Below are 15,815 nucleotides of genomic sequence, written 5' to 3'. Positions count from 1 at the left end.
TATATATATATATGAGAATGGTCTCGGGTGGTTTGTTCTGGAATGCACGTGACATAATGTTTTAAATAAAAATAAATAAAAAGTCAGTAATTTATTTGTCTAGAAAAATAAAATATAAGATTAAATAAAGACAAAAAATATAAATTAAAAGAATAAAAAAAATATAAATTTTAAAAAAGTATAAGCATTTATCTGCATCTATATTGAATTATCAATTTACTTTCTATATATATTTATTTAAAAAAATTGAAACAAAAAGAAAGAAAAATGAGTGCACTGTCGAAATAAAAAAGACATGAAAAAGAGACGTCAATTCATGTGCACTGCAGGACTATTAAAGACCTTTTGGTAAAACATAATTTTTCATTGGATTCTACAAAGGAGTTATACGTCAAATAGTCAAGAGTTTTAAAGACATTTTGGTAAAACATGATCTTTTATTAAATTCTACAAAAGAGCTACACGTCAAATAATCAAATATTTTAAGGGTCTTCTAATAAAATAGGACTTAATGGACCTAACGAAAAAACAAAAAAAAAATACTAGCGTTCCATTAATACCAAAAACACGCCTTGCTCAAGTGGGGCAGGGCAGGGAATCAGGGATCACTACTCTGTATAAAAAGCTTGGGTAGTGCTACTATGGCGTTGAGTTTGTCGATTTGGTGCGTTCGTAATATAAATTGTACTTTTCTTTTTTTGATTTTAAATATTTTTTAAATATGTTTAAATATTTTTAAAAAATAAAAAATATTAATATATTAACAATTACTTTCTTAATTATTAAATAAAAAAATATTAAAAAATAAAATAAAATATACAAGCCGATCAAATTGAAGTAGCAGACTCAGGATCATATTATCATTTTCCAAAAAAGTTTTGGTTGAAATTTGAATAGCTACCGAAGGAAACCAACGGATCAGAGAGGAAAGTAGAAAATCTCACCAATATAACAGTCGTACGTTAGTGGTAAGAAAAGTATATAAAGGGCAGGGTTAAAAGAAAAAGACGTATCCGGTTATAATTTGTCTGATTCTCTTTGTCCTTTCAGCTTCAATATTCTCGCACAAATAGTTTTAGATATTACAAGTTCAATGAACCGTATCATCAATCGTCACCTGATCTTTGTTTACAAGTTGGAGCACAACCTTTCAACCTCCCCACATTATATTTTTTTATATATATTTTTTGAATTTATTCTTTTTAAACCAATTTAATTCTTTTATTCATTATTTATTTATTAAATTTTTATAAAAAAAATAATAATACAAATATAATATATAAAAATTATGTGAATGTAATTTTTTTCCATAAGTTGAGACGATTGCATGCGGTATGATCATTTTTTGAAATTATTTTTCGTGCATGATTAGCTAGCTAGGTAGGGTAGGTAGGTTGGGTAGGTTAGATTTTACAGCAGAGATGGATGGTTTGGTTTGTCTTGGTGATGTTTGTGGTGTACAAATGGGTGCACATGAAGATAAAATGTTTTGTCATGGACGACTTGTGATTGACTGAATGTGATTCAATAGTTCAAGGGGCCAGGTCCCCTCTCTAATTAGTCTTTTCCAAACAATGATTTGGCTTTGATTTATAAGCAAGACGCGCGTAGTTTTCACAGGATGCATGCGGCCAAATTAAATTCATTTACCCATGAAACTAAACGAGTTACAAATTAAGAAGCCTACTATATATATATATATATATATATATATATAGACAAGTTACAAGCGTGTAAAAGAATGATATATATCATTATGAAAATCTAGCATGCATTGGTGAATTGAAATAAGGGGAATGTTTATATAAGGTGAATTAGTTTTCCATTTTGATATATTTTTAGTTTTATAAAATATAGGCTTTTAGATTAAAAAAAATGCTTTTCAAAACTATGTACTTATTAAATAATAATAATAATAATAATAATAATAAATAAGCTTTTGTTAAAAAAAAAAAAAAACTCAGGTACAACCCAGAACTTGGATTTCTGGGTTTCAAAAATCCAGATTCCGACCCGGATCATAACCGGGCTAACCAGGGCCAAGTATACTCGGGTTTTCGGTTCGGAATTAAGACGAATAGTCTTACCCTTTAGATAATGGAATCCCGTATTGATTGTGATCTCGATATATTTTCCTAATATTAACCAACGTACTATCAAACTATTGCAATATGAATGGTGTCTCTAGCTAAAGGCTCTATTGTCCAGTTTGAAACTTTTTATGTTCCTCAATTGCTTGGATTGCTATTCGAGAATTCCCTTTAATTGTAAGCTTTTTGATAAGATGTTATTTTGCTTCTTTTATAATTACCTATATACAAAGTTGCATGAGCTTCACCTTATTTCGGATTTTGACATCTTATAGAACTGGTTACAACAATTTTCAATGAACCCTCTTTTGATCTGTAGATTGTCGTTGCTATACTACCTGTGTCTCTTACAGCCACATCAAATGTTAATAAGAAATGGTCTTTTGGCGAAGGCTTCCAATTCTCAGAGTTAATCATTTGTTTATTACCCCAAGCATTACAATGTTTTTTTGTATAAATTGAGATCTTCAGACACAACTTCTTGGACCTGGGCTGAGTGAATCATGAACAATTTGATTTCTCAAACACCAAATATTATCCACAGCAAGAATGGCAACCAATTGAAACTGAGGGCTTTCATCAATAGGAAGGTTTGAGAAATTTATTAGGTACATTGAGAAGAGGGCAATATTAGGTATACAAAAGTCATTTTTTTCAATAATATATATATATATATATATCATCCTCTTAGTTAATATTGCATGCATAGCATTACTTTATACATAAGAGGAAACATGTATGGTGGGTTAAGAAATTTACTTAAAAGAGTAATTAAATATGGCTATTTAATTTAAAAATACATAATTTAATACTCAGTTCTCATGAAAACAGATGTTTTAAGATTGAGATTTAAGGGATATTTGAGGAATGGAATGATATAAAAAAAATCTATAAATAGTAGTGAAATAGTTTGTGAATAGTAGTGATATTGTTTGAGTTAAAATGTTTTATTGGGTTTTGAAAAATGAGAAAAAAAAAGTTGAATAAAAATATTATAAAGTTAAAATATTGTTAGAATATAATTTTTTTAATATCATTTTTGTTTTGAAATTTGAACATTTTAAATTAATTTTTATGTTTTGTTTAAAAATTTAAGAAAGTTGTAATGATTAAATAATGATTAGATGAAATAGAGCTCAATGGTTTCAATTTTTCTTTTTAAAAAGAGAAAATAGAGATTGCCGGTTTAAATATATATATATATATATATATATATATTTATATATCTTCTAAATGGGATAAAGCTGATCCGACTTTAACCTAATCTCTTAAATCTCTTTATGCAATTTGCAAAAAAAGGAAATATATATAGATGAATGACCTCAATCTCTTTTTATCTCTTCCAAGCTCCGTGGTACCTGCAAGCTCATCCGGTCCCAAAAAATAATACTTTGAGAATATTACATTTAATGCTAATTAGGAATTGATTGTCGATCAGTGCTAACCCACGATCGATATATCATATATCTTCCTACCAAATGGATTGGAAGAACGTCGTTTCGACGCATGCAATGGTAACAGGAATCACTAGTCGGAACTGCTCAATCCATGCAATCATCAAGCACTTTTGTCTCGTCTTGACATACGTTGCGAGTATTATATTGTAAAATGATGTAATTTTTATAAAATATTTTACTAAATTATTCTTCGTTTTAAAAACTGATATAATGTGTTATAAAAAGTGATATGTGTTTATCATTTTTTTATATATAAACTAAAACCCATTTTAGGAATCAATTCTGCTATATACAGTCACCAGCTACAGTCGCCGTGCAGTCGGCTGATGACGTGGCAGCTGCTGTTAATTAAAAAAAAAAGTGTTGTGGATTTCGGATTTGATTCCCGTTTCACTTCTCATCTTCTTCCTCTGATTTTCTTTAGCGATTTGTGCTTCTCATCTTCAGCTAAGGAGTTTCAACCGCAGAAAGATTGTTTGGAGAGGGATCCGCCGAGTAATCCAGCCGTGGAACCAGTCTCATCTTCAGACCCATTAATCCCTCCAATCCCATCATCTTCAAAGTCCAGCTCATTGGCATTCACAAGAACCAGTCTCATCTTGACGAAAACCTCATCGGTCTCGGGATCGGCCGTGTATTTCACAGCACAAACTCTACAAGGAATAAACGGCACAACCCTCTAATAGCTCTGGAAATCGACATTTCTACATGCATGCTCGGCATGCCCCTGAGGGAAGTAGAAGACCTTCGCGTTGACTGAGGGCATTTGCACCATTCCACCGGCGCAAACATGCCATAGTTGAGGATCTAAGCACTTTTCCACCTCCTTTAACTTCTCCTTCAAATCCATAAATAAAATCATTTATTATAAGAGAATCCAAACCTATTTCTTACAGAAACCACAAATCGGCCTTCCTCTGAAAAACATTTCTTCCCCAAGAAAAACAAACCCATTTATTAGATTTCATCTGGCAATGAAGAAAAACGCTTTCTTACAGAAACCACAAATCGGCGGCCTTTCTCTGAAAAGCATTTCTTCCCCAAGAAAAACAAACTCATTTATTAGATTTCATTTGGCAATGAAGAAAAATACTGAATTTCATGATTAATAGATTTCTCCCAAACCCATTTCGACTATTTCTCCCAAACCCAGTTTTCAAATTTTGTCCGAGTAGCTCTTGTAAACCTTTTGGATCTCTTCCATTCGATCTTTAAACTCAAAATTTCATCAATCTTCAGAGGCTTTAGACTTTCAACGTTGGTTGCAAACTCTGACTCTTCTTCTTCTAAAATAGTATAAAGTCGCCAGTTATTTGATTCCTCAATTCCATCTTATGAGTGAAAAATAAATACACATTTATGAATGATCTTTGTGAGTGCTAATTAAACATGAAGAACTATAGATCTAAAGAAGTGAAAAAAAATGGAGGAGAGGCTGAGCAGGGTATAGCCTGAGAGTCAATATGCAATAAAGTTTCGTGACTTAGATGGTTTTGAGGAGGCTGCGCTTCTTGCATGGAAGGTGCTTAAACGGAAATGCTGAGAGTATGAAAGAATTGAGGAGGGAAACTGAGGAAAGCCTCAATACGGTGCGCTCTAGTTTTTTGAAACGGTGCGTTTGCATTTTTCCACATCAGCTGGCGTTTACTCACCGCTTACATGAGGCACTTGTACTCAGCATTTTTCTTTAGGAATATAGATTATCATATGGAAATTTAATTTGAGAGCCATTTTATTTACTGTTTAAAGCTTTTAAGTACTTAGTGCACCATCTCTTTTTGTTCGACCAAGAAAATTACAAGCTATGATGTACTTATGTAAGGATTAATTCCTTTTTTTTTTTTTAATAAATTCACCTGATCTTGCTCCGGATTTGTTTGATTTTAAATAGAGATGGTAATACGGGAGACTGCTTGTAAACTTAACAATACGAAATTAACATGTTTGAATTTGATATAAATAGGTTCGGGTAAAAATGGATTGACCCGTTAATACATGATTAATAAACGCGTTAATCACCGTCAACCTGCTTAATCTGAAATCAACCTGCAATAATTCGTTTATATTTTATTCCAAAATTACAATTTTATTATTATTGAGTTATAATATTGATATTTTTTAACATGATTATATTTTTATTATTGGGATTGTAATTCTAGACCTTTGTTCATATTTGTTATTATAGGGTCTATAATATTGATTTTATTATAAATTTGAAAAATATTGATATTTTTTATTAGTAAATAGTCTTCTTGTTTTTTCAGATATTGTGAGTCATGACTACTAATAAATATAGATTTTAACTAAAATTATGTTAATCAAATCAAATGAGTTATGCGTATTAGTTCAACTCGTTTATATGAATTAGGTTGAAATGAGTTGTGTCGTGTTAATCTATTTCTAATTAATTATTAAACTGATCAAAACAAGTAAACTTGTTATTTAAATAGGACAAATTAGGACTTAAAATTTTGACACATTTAGGTTAACGTGTTAGGGTCGGGTTGATTCATATAACTAAATGTCTATGACTTGACACGACACGAACACGATCCACGAACACTGAATAGCCACCCCTAATTTTAAACAGTCCTTAGGTACAAATTTTTAAATAATCATTCATTAATCTATTGACTGACCAAAGATACTAAAATTTAATTCTGAAATCACACTATAAAAATTACTTTGCTGTGCCCCATTTTGGTTCCAAGAGAAGCAGCAGGTAACTAAATAATATATATATATATATATATATATATATATTTTTTTTTTTTCCAAAAACATCTAGATTTTTTCTTCAGTTCTTTTTACGAATAAAATACTACTCTGGCAGGTGGTGGCCGCAAGCCTGGCAGCCTGCACTCAGGCGGCCGACCAGGAGGATGGGATTCGAGTCATTCGACCCACCACTGTGGAAGGGGAGAGACACGACCACGGCCCACCCATTACAGTTTAATTTTAGTTATTTTATTTGTTTTTAGATAGATTTTATAAAAATAAATTTATAAAATAATATAATTTGATATAATATATTAAATTAAAAATTTACTTTTATAATAAAGTAAGCCTCATTTGATTACATAAGTAAGATGATATAAAAGTTGAATAAAATATTATTAAAATATAATTTTTATTTTGAGATTTAAAAAAATTAAAAAATTAATTATATTTTATATAAAAATTTAAAAAAATTATAATGATTATATGAAATAAAAAAATTCATCTTTTTTTTTTTAAAAATTAATTATGCTCATGATGCGATAAAAATAAAGTTTCTTTATATAATTATTAATTGCTCTATCTAGATGGCCCATTTGTGGAATGGACCGAAGACAACCAAATTTGTGATTGATGTTTACAAATAGGGCAATACCAATACATGGTGCATTACCCAACAAACCGCCCTCTGTTTTGACCAACATCGACGTGAACATTAAAATGACAAAAAACTAGAGGCTGAAACTAGAAGAAAACTCTATAAAATGAGAGAGAATGTTTCCTTTGGTAAACAAAATGGCTGTTCATGGCGCAGGAAAACTCCTAAACAAAATGCGCGTCTTTTAAATGCAAAATGGAGCCACTTAAGAGAGAATGAAAACTTCCAAAAGTATAAATATTATGGCTATGTGGGTAAACAAGAAAATGTTAAACGTTACAAGTTTTTTTTTCGTAACCAAAAGCTTTTGTCACATCGAAACAAGTCGCCCCATGACAAACTCTTTTTTTTAACGGTCGCCACTACACTTCAATTACAAACATTATTTTCTAAAAGTAAACAAACGTTTTCTTTTCCAAACAACTTCCACATCACTCTTATACCCGCATTTCACAAATATTTTAAGTTAGGGGCGGTTCATGGCACGAGTGGCAGCAGCGTCAGGTGCCTGGGAGGAGACAGCGGTGCCACCAGAGAGAGTGGGGGCATCGGTGGAGCCAGCACCTCGACCGGGCTTCGGCTGGAGATGCCCTTCCGTACCATAGCCTTGACGCTTGTAATCTTCTAGGTCATTGTACTTCACGTAGGGGCTTTCCTCCCAAGGAAGCCCTTCTAACTTATCCTTCTCTTCATTCTCTGGTTTTCTCTCCCTCTGCTCCTGCTGCTTCTCCATTATCCTTTTTCTTTCTTCTCGATCTGTTTCGATTTGTGAACTTCCGCTAGCTATGTCTATTCAATAAATGGATGGCTTTGATTAATTCTTCTTGCGTGGTTTCTTATACTGTTCCTAACTTCTCCACGTTTGACGTAACGTGTCAGTTCATTATCAATTACGTACTCCACGTGGCTCCCCCGGGGGACATGCATGAAGCGATCAAGATTCGGCAATTTCGCCTCCAGATAACCAAACATGGAAAAGGTCGTCCCGACGTGGATAAGATCATGATTTGGACACAGGTTGCTCTCCACAGTCATGGCTTAATGGGCCTAAAGGGAAATGAAAAAGAAAAACACAGGAAAATCAAATCTTTTCCAGGGTCAAAGACAACCTGTTATCCCGATCAATCGATTTTTTGGCCCAATGCTGTAGGTAGAGGCTGAGCGCGCGGCTGAGCCTTGATGGCCTTGAAAGAGGCCCCCCCACGCAGGAAAAATCTCTTACAGAAAGCTTGCAAGCGGCCTTTTGGTTTCTTCACAAAATAGGCATGCTCGTTCTCTGAAATTTAGCATTTGAGTTTCCGATGAACATCACAAAGAAAAATTAAGAATGACCATCACAAAATATATACTAGCCGTAGACATTGCGATGTAGGATATAGAAAGCCGATCTCCAACAATTCTTCAATAGGCATGCATAAATATCATCATCAAGAACATACTGTACACCAAGAAAGAAATCATCCTCCATTCCATGGGTTTTCCCCATGTTAAATTTTCTCTCTCAGAGAACAACATCAAACACCTAATCCAGCTTCCATTGTAATTAGCTGATAAACAATGGCATTTAAAGCATTTTAATAAAAACATATAAATAAGGAAATCAAATTATCACACCCCACTTTTAGTGTGCGATAAATTCAGGCCACCTTGTCCCATCCCTTTTTCATACTCCAAATTATTAACCATTAATACTCCAGGTGATCGCTATAGGACTTGCCACTGTGTGCTTCCCGTCCGTCCACTCCAGACGACCGAAGCTATCCGTACTCGACGACGAACCCGTGGCAGTGAATGTCACAGCATAGGCTTTCTTCTCGTTGGTTTCACTGAAATTCAGCGAGTCTGGCTCCACGCTGATTTTAACTGAGGGGTTATCCGAAGTTGCAGACACTTTATACGTCCCCGGCAAGCCCACATTCGTAAGAGTTCGCGTGTGCTTGACCACGCTCGACCGGCTACTACTAAAAACCACACTAAAAGAAGGGTAATTAAGATCGTTCAAACTATATTTCTTACTGGTGTCGCATGTGAATTTCCTCCTCGCTAGACTGTTTATCTGTGACTCGGTGTAATTCAAGGCACAGACGAAGTTTAGGTAATCCTCCGCCGCCAAATCGTAGACGAGTCCTGGATTGAGAGCTGCTATCGGATTCACGTGGCCGGCACCGTAATCGTACGGTGTGGCCGGTTTTCCGGTGGAAACGTCGAGTAAGCTCTCGCCTTTCTTGTAGGCCGTGTACGCCGTGGTCATGAGGGCTGACCGAATAGCCGCGGGGCTCCAGTCCAGGTGAGCCGCCTTGACGAGCGCCGCGAGTCCACTCACGTGTGGGCAAGACATTGATGTGCCTGAGATAATGTTGAACGCCACACGTCTGGTATCAATGGACAAACCAGTAGGGCCCACGCCTCCGGACCATCCTGCTAAGATGTTGACACCCGGTGCGATGATGTCCGGCTTCAGAATCTCCGGCGTGATCGAATTTGGCCCCCTCGAACTAAATGCTGCGATCACCGGAGAAGGCTGAATCCCAATCTTGGTTCCTTCAAACAGAATCGTCACCGTTGGTTTAGGATCCGTAAAGAGGTAATTTTTTATTGCGTTGCCGGACCTCTCACCCACCGAAGTCGCAGGCAAAAGATGAGCATCGGCGACCAATTCTTCGCCGTTAGCGGCGGTGTTGGCCAAAACCATGCCGGCGCCACCGGCTTCTTTCACCACAGCTCCTTTCTGAACTCTGGCGTTCACGCCTCGGTCACATAACACGATCTTGCCCGCGACTTTTTCGGGTGCCAACGTACCCATCATGCACAAGTTACCGCTGGTAGAGTTGCTCGCGTTACCAGCGTATATAAACGGTGTTAAAGTCTCGGGCAAAGAGTTTCCTCGGTAGAGCGAAACGCCGGAATAATTTTTGCCGTTACCGAGGCTGACATATGCCGGGAAATCGCGATCCAGTGTTCCAGCTCCTACGGTTGTGATCCACGGCGCCAGGTTGGATAGACTGGATGGAGTGGGACCCGCGTTTCCGGCAGAGCAAGAGACAAGGATTCCCTTCTCCATTGCCGAAAAAGCTCCGATTGCGACACTGTCTTTGAAATAATCTGACATTCCACCACCGAGCGACATGGAGAGGACGTTCACATTGTCGTCAATTGCCTTGTCCATGGCGGCTAAGATATCGGAGCTAAAACAGCCTCCAACCCAGCAGACCTTGTATGCAGCGACTCTCGCATGCGTGGCCATCCCTCGCGCTGTCCCTGGCGCGTAACCGAGCAGGCTTGCTTCTCCCACTGACGACCCGGCTGCCGTGGTTGAAGTATGAGTGCCATGGCCGTCGTCGTCTCTGGGAGATCTGGACTCCTTGCTTTCATCGATAGGACCTAATGCTGCCTCGTAGCCTTTAGAGAAGTACCTTGCGCCGATTAATTTTCGATTGCAGTTCGAGGAGGTGAAATTGGTACCCGTTTCGCACGCGCCTTTCCAGCTACTTGGTACGGGGCCGATCCCGCTGTCGTCGAAGCTCTTGCTCTCAGGCCAAACACCGGTGTCTAAGACTCCGATAACGACCTCACTCGCTAATTTGGCTTCAGGGATCATACTTTCGCTTTTCTCGAGCCCAAGGAACTCAGGGGTCCGAGTCGTGTGAAGCTCGTATGTCAACTCAGGCAACACGGACAGAATTCCAGGTTGGCTTCCGAGCAAAAGGGCTTCCTCGGCTGTCAGTCTTGTGGAGAAGCCGTGTATTACATTCTCGTAGGTGTATATCATCTCGGCTGTGTCGGACACCGATTTGAGTGACGAGTCGTACCAGTGCGAGTGGTGCTCGAAACTCGCCGGCATTTCGGATTTGGCCATGTGAACAATGTATGTCGATCTCTGATGTGCATCGGTACTCTTCTCTACAGCTACCGCGAAAACGTGGCATAAACCCAGAAGTGCAAAAATCACCAGAGTGGTGATTTTCTTAAACGTCGTCTTCATCTTCCTTAGTTACGTTCCTGATCGATCCCAGAGAGAGATCAGATAGCGATCAGTTTAGTGAGAAGCTTTAGAAACTCTTACGTTTTAACGTGAACAGCTACGAAAGGTGTGCAGGAAATCATGCATGGGTGAGAGAGAGTGTGTAGGGACGGTGGATGTTTGTCTGATTCTGTGAATAATTACGTTAAAAGACAAAAAGGGAGGAAGGAGTTGAAACTGCTGAGCAAAGGAAGCTGGAGCCTTTAGCTTTCATAACGTGTATTCCAGCGTTTATTCAATATCTCACAGTTTCTGTTATCTTCTTCTGGGTAATAAGCTATCTGCTGCTAGCTGGGGTGCAATTTTTTACTTTTGCAGATGAAAGAGCACCGAGCACCGACCCCCAAATGCTTTATTCAGAGTAGCAAGACCAAAGGCCAAGAACATCGTCCCTGCATTTACACCCTTTAATTAAATCTCACACTTTATACCCCATACTGTGATGGGCCCATAAAACACAAGTTGTCCAAAGTATTCACACCGCAAGAAATGAGGAGTTTTCAGAACAAATAAGGATAGGGTGACTGGTTTTGCTTCATCTTTTCCTGCACACTCATAAATTTATAAATTATTGGCAAGGAATTTAGTTGAATTATGCGTTTTCCGATCATCTACCCGTAGCATCAACATTTAAATCATCGACGTTACACATTGCTCAATCGTCATTCCCGTGCTTATCAGAGCCATACCCCATACCTATATCATTTATTTACATATTGCTACATTACTACATATTATAAAACATTTTTTAATGTGAAACATTTGGAACAGACAATTTAAAATATAACTCTCCACTTTTAAAATAGAGATCAGGAGCTCGAAATCCTTTTCTCATATAAAAAAAATATAAATATTTCTTATACTAATTAATTTGATAGTGTTCACATATTTGTTTGTTTGGTATATAATTAAATAGAATTATATTTTATATTTTTCTCCTGCTGACAACAGAAAACAAAACAATACTGTCGACTCATGTTTGGAGTTTCAATGAATATTGAAGTTTACGCGTTTTGGTTCACGGGTTTCTATCCCCTAGTAATTAAACTTCCATCTTAGTTGGTGAGTGATAATGTAATATAGGTGGGTTTTCTTTATGATTTTATCCGCCAGCCTAACCATTATTTTCCCTTCCCCAAAAAGTGGCCAGAAAAAATCCCACGGGACTTCAGGGAGAATTCCAATGTTAACCACTCTAGACGCTGGAAAATTATGTCCCAGTGGCCAGTGGGCCAGCCAATCACGGACGGCAAAGATACCAGATTACTAATGCTAATAAGCATTAGATTTTAGATTATTCGAGACAGATTAGTCTCTTTCAGAGTTCAGAGCAAGCCAAATACAGCTCACACATATTTGGGTTCATCCCAAAAGACAAAAAAAACCAAACTTACTCAAAAAGAGCTTTCCCCGTGTGAGCAAGCTATCTACTAGCTATTGCTAGTACATTGGACTGTTAGCATTTCCTTCTTCTTCCTGTTCTTGTGATCAGAATTATTATTGAAGTCTGTTTTTCATTCTTCTCTGCATGATGAGGTACTTGTGTTACACAATAGTCTTCGTAGGTTTTTACTTTAACATAAAAGGGTCGACCAATTTTGTCATTTGCCATATAGGACTACAGATTCTCCCAAGAATATCAGTATGATGCATGAGTCCTGAAAATAGGGCTAAGATAGGAATGGTCAAGACTCGAGTGTGGATGACATCAAGGTCTTGTTTGTATTCTAAACTCATGTCAACTCATCTCATTTTATCATTATAATTTTTTTAATTTTTCACACAAAATATAATAAATAATTTAACTTTTTTAAATTTCAAAAAAATATTAATATTAAAAAATAATATTATAATAATATTTTATTAACTCATCTAAAACCATCTCAACTCATCTCTAAATACAAGCGAGATTTGACTACATTGACCCTTATGAAAAGGAGTTCAACAATTATTGACTATTCAACAATTATAGAGTGAGAATTTAGCCTCGTTTTGGATATTGAATTAAGTTGAGATGAATTGAATTATTTATAAATAATAATGAGTAGAGATAGTAGAGTGAATTTTGTAAAGCTCATATAAAATAAGTTTAGATATATTTATGAAAAGTTGAAAAAGATTATGAGTCTCACATGTAAAGAGGTGTTGAGTTAAAAAAGATTGTGGATTCGACGTGTAAAGAGGTTTTGAGTTGAGATGTAGACTGAACTGAATTAATCTCAGTTCAATCCAAGTTTCAAACGGGACCCGAGTGCGTGGTTTGTAAGTTGAGATGAAATAAAAAATTTATGAATAATATTAAAATAATTTGAGTTAAGATTTTTTGAATTCTACTACATATAATCACTTTTGTGTATTCTTTGTGCACTCTACTAATGTGATTGATAAAAATAGTTATTTTATATTAAAAAATATGATGTAACCAATCACATCAATATAGTACATAAAAAATATGCAAAAGTGACTAAATATAAAGTTCTTGATTTTATATTGTTTATTTTTATTTTTTTATTTGCAAGAACAACCATGTACTTTTACAGTTGTCTCCTGTTGGTTGGACAGACGATCTATGCTAGACTCTGGTTCCAACCTACTACTTTGTACATATTAATTTTCGTGTCTTCCATTTCCTTCCAACTTCCTACCAGCTTTCAATGTAGCAGAAATTTAACAAAGGACTTCATTAGTCATTCGCTTTATCCATGGAAAATAATTGTGACAGTTTGGAAGCTAAAAGAAACTTGCGACGATTCCTTGTGAGGAAAAAGAAAAAAGAAAAAGAAAACAGAACATGCCAACCGGCCTGTGCCATGAATGATCATAATTTGCATATTTCTAATTCTAATTGAAGTTTTATAACATTCATTCAAGAATCCTAAGATATTAAGTACGTGTTCTATATTTCTTAATACTGTAAGCTGAAAGGTAATCGTTATCCATTCAGCTCTGCTTTCTTCCCAACTTAACCACAGCATACAAACTTTATCGCCTGTCTCTAGAAGCCTTAATTGCGTAGGAAGTTGCTCATGATGTCTTTTTTAGTATTTAAGTTGGGCTTTTTTGCGGGTCATGTTGATCTCCAACTCTGTTGAATCAGACAAATTGCCGCAAGTTGGCAACAGAGAGCATGCACTATAGATAGGAAATGCTAAACTTTTAGCTCCTCAGTTTCCTTTTTTTTTTTTTTTTGCTAATAATTTAATTCCATACCTAAGATGCGGGCGTGTTAAAGATTCCTACAATCATTCAAAATATTTAGATCCAAGAGTGAAAGAACCCAAAAAGTATAATAAGGATATATAAAGAGGAGAGATGATTAGGACCTACATAGTGGTCCCGACCTCATGTTCATTGAAAATAAAAGAGCATGATTGACATCTCTTGAAACCCATTTGGAGAACTTCTAAACTAATATCTAAATATGCAACAAATTAAACGTTGCTTTAGTTTCACTCTTACTTTCATGACATAAAAGATGCGGGTACCGACACTTGCGATCAATCCAACCATATTTAGACTAAAGGCCACATTTGGTTACCCAATATAGATGAGATGAAAACATCTCATTGTTTCATCTCGTCTGTACTGTACAATAGTTTTTCCTATCCAAACATACTATATTTCATCCCTAAATTTTAAAAAATCTACTTAAATGAATAGTAAATACTGATAGTGAACGGTGCAAAATTGACAAACAGTACGTAAATAGTACATAAACAGTGCACTTTTCGGGCTCTCTAATCAACAATGGAATCCACACATTTTTCAAATCCCAAAAATTAAAAACTATATCATCTCATTTCACTATTCAAACATATTTTTTTTACAAACTATTTCATCTCATCTTAACTCAAAAATTTTATTACTATTCAAAATATTTTATTTCATCTCATCTGAACTGTATAACCAAACAAGACCTAAAGTTTGAAATCAGTATAATATGGAAATATAAAGAGGAGAAGTTAGAATCTACAAAGCGGTCCCCGATATCAAGTTGGCTAAAATTGAAAGAACATGATGTCATGGAATTCATAACTTCTAATCTACTATCTTTGAATGTGGATGCAGCAAACTAAAAGTTGTTTTCGTTTCACTCTTGGTTTTACAGATTCTTTCTTTCAACAGAAACCTCAACCACACAATTCATGAATCATAACTGACATAGCACTGACTTTAGAGTGTAATTTGGGACCCTGCATTACCCAATCATTGAAGCATTTTTCCTGGTTGAAATAATTTCTATGTAGGTGGTTTCATGATCAACTGTTTATTCTGTAGGGCATACAATTGCTTGCTCATCATGCTGTTGACATATATAGATCGGGACCATGAACACTTTTGTTTGCCATTTCTACCTACCTGTGTGGCTAGGAGTTAGAAAAGGAAGATTGAAAATAAGGAAGCAAAACTGCAAACAACTGTCCTATATATTTATGTGAACGCCCTTTAGTCCACTTGTTAAACAACTTAAAGCATTATTGTCACGCGAGATGTCTTCCAATTACATTTATAGGATGCATACTTTAATGTATGCAATTCAATACAAGAGGAAGATGAATAAAGTTTGCACATTATTCGAGGATAAGAAATTTTTGCCGTTTATAAAGAGTTTTAATTGTAATCTTAACCAGAACTCTAATTGTTTATAATTTTTTGCAAGTAGTTTATTTTCGTCTTTTAAGACGGAATCCTCTTTGTAGAACATAGATGAAGACAAAAAATTAGTCACAAAAATCTATTTTTTTTTTTTTTTTATCCACCACTTTGCACTGTTGTTATTATCCTAAAGTGTTTGTTGAGAAATTTTACCCCCTCTCTTGTATCATCTTTTCTAATGAAATATACTTGCTTGTTACAAAAAAAAAAAAAAA

General features: G+C 35.6%; 2 protein-coding genes across 2 annotated transcripts; both read right to left on the bottom strand.

The window, feature by feature from the left end:
• Positions 1-7,134: 7,134 nt before the first annotated feature.
• On the bottom strand, positions 7,135-7,881 carry LOC121256227. The gene has a single exon (XM_041156920.1). It carries the CDS (start codon positions 7,654-7,656, stop codon positions 7,390-7,392), a length of 267 nt encoding a protein of 88 aa, XP_041012854.1. The 5' UTR covers positions 7,657-7,881; the 3' UTR covers positions 7,135-7,389.
• Positions 7,882-8,312: 431 nt separating this feature from the next.
• On the bottom strand, positions 8,313-11,477 carry LOC121256189 (subtilisin-like protease SBT1.7). Its single transcript, XM_041156862.1, has one exon. It carries the CDS (start codon positions 10,903-10,905, stop codon positions 8,602-8,604), a length of 2,304 nt encoding a protein of 767 aa, XP_041012796.1. The 5' UTR covers positions 10,906-11,477; the 3' UTR covers positions 8,313-8,601.
• Between the last annotated feature and the right edge of the window lie 4,338 nt (positions 11,478-15,815).

Source organism: Juglans microcarpa x Juglans regia, chromosome 1D (assembly GCF_004785595.1).
Source record: "Juglans microcarpa x Juglans regia isolate MS1-56 chromosome 1D, Jm3101_v1.0, whole genome shotgun sequence".
Taxonomy (NCBI): domain Eukaryota; kingdom Viridiplantae; phylum Streptophyta; class Magnoliopsida; order Fagales; family Juglandaceae; genus Juglans; species Juglans microcarpa x Juglans regia.
Note: the sequence above shows the minus strand (reverse complement) of the source record. Positions and strands in the feature narration are given on the sequence as shown.

Coding starts and splice junctions, on each gene's coding strand:
- LOC121256227 (XM_041156920.1), bottom strand. CDS start 7,656: ATGGAGAAGCAGCAGGAGCAGAGGGAGAGAAAACCAGAGAATGAAGAG.
- LOC121256189 (XM_041156862.1), bottom strand. CDS start 10,905: ATGAAGACGACGTTTAAGAAAATCACCACTCTGGTGATTTTTGCACTT.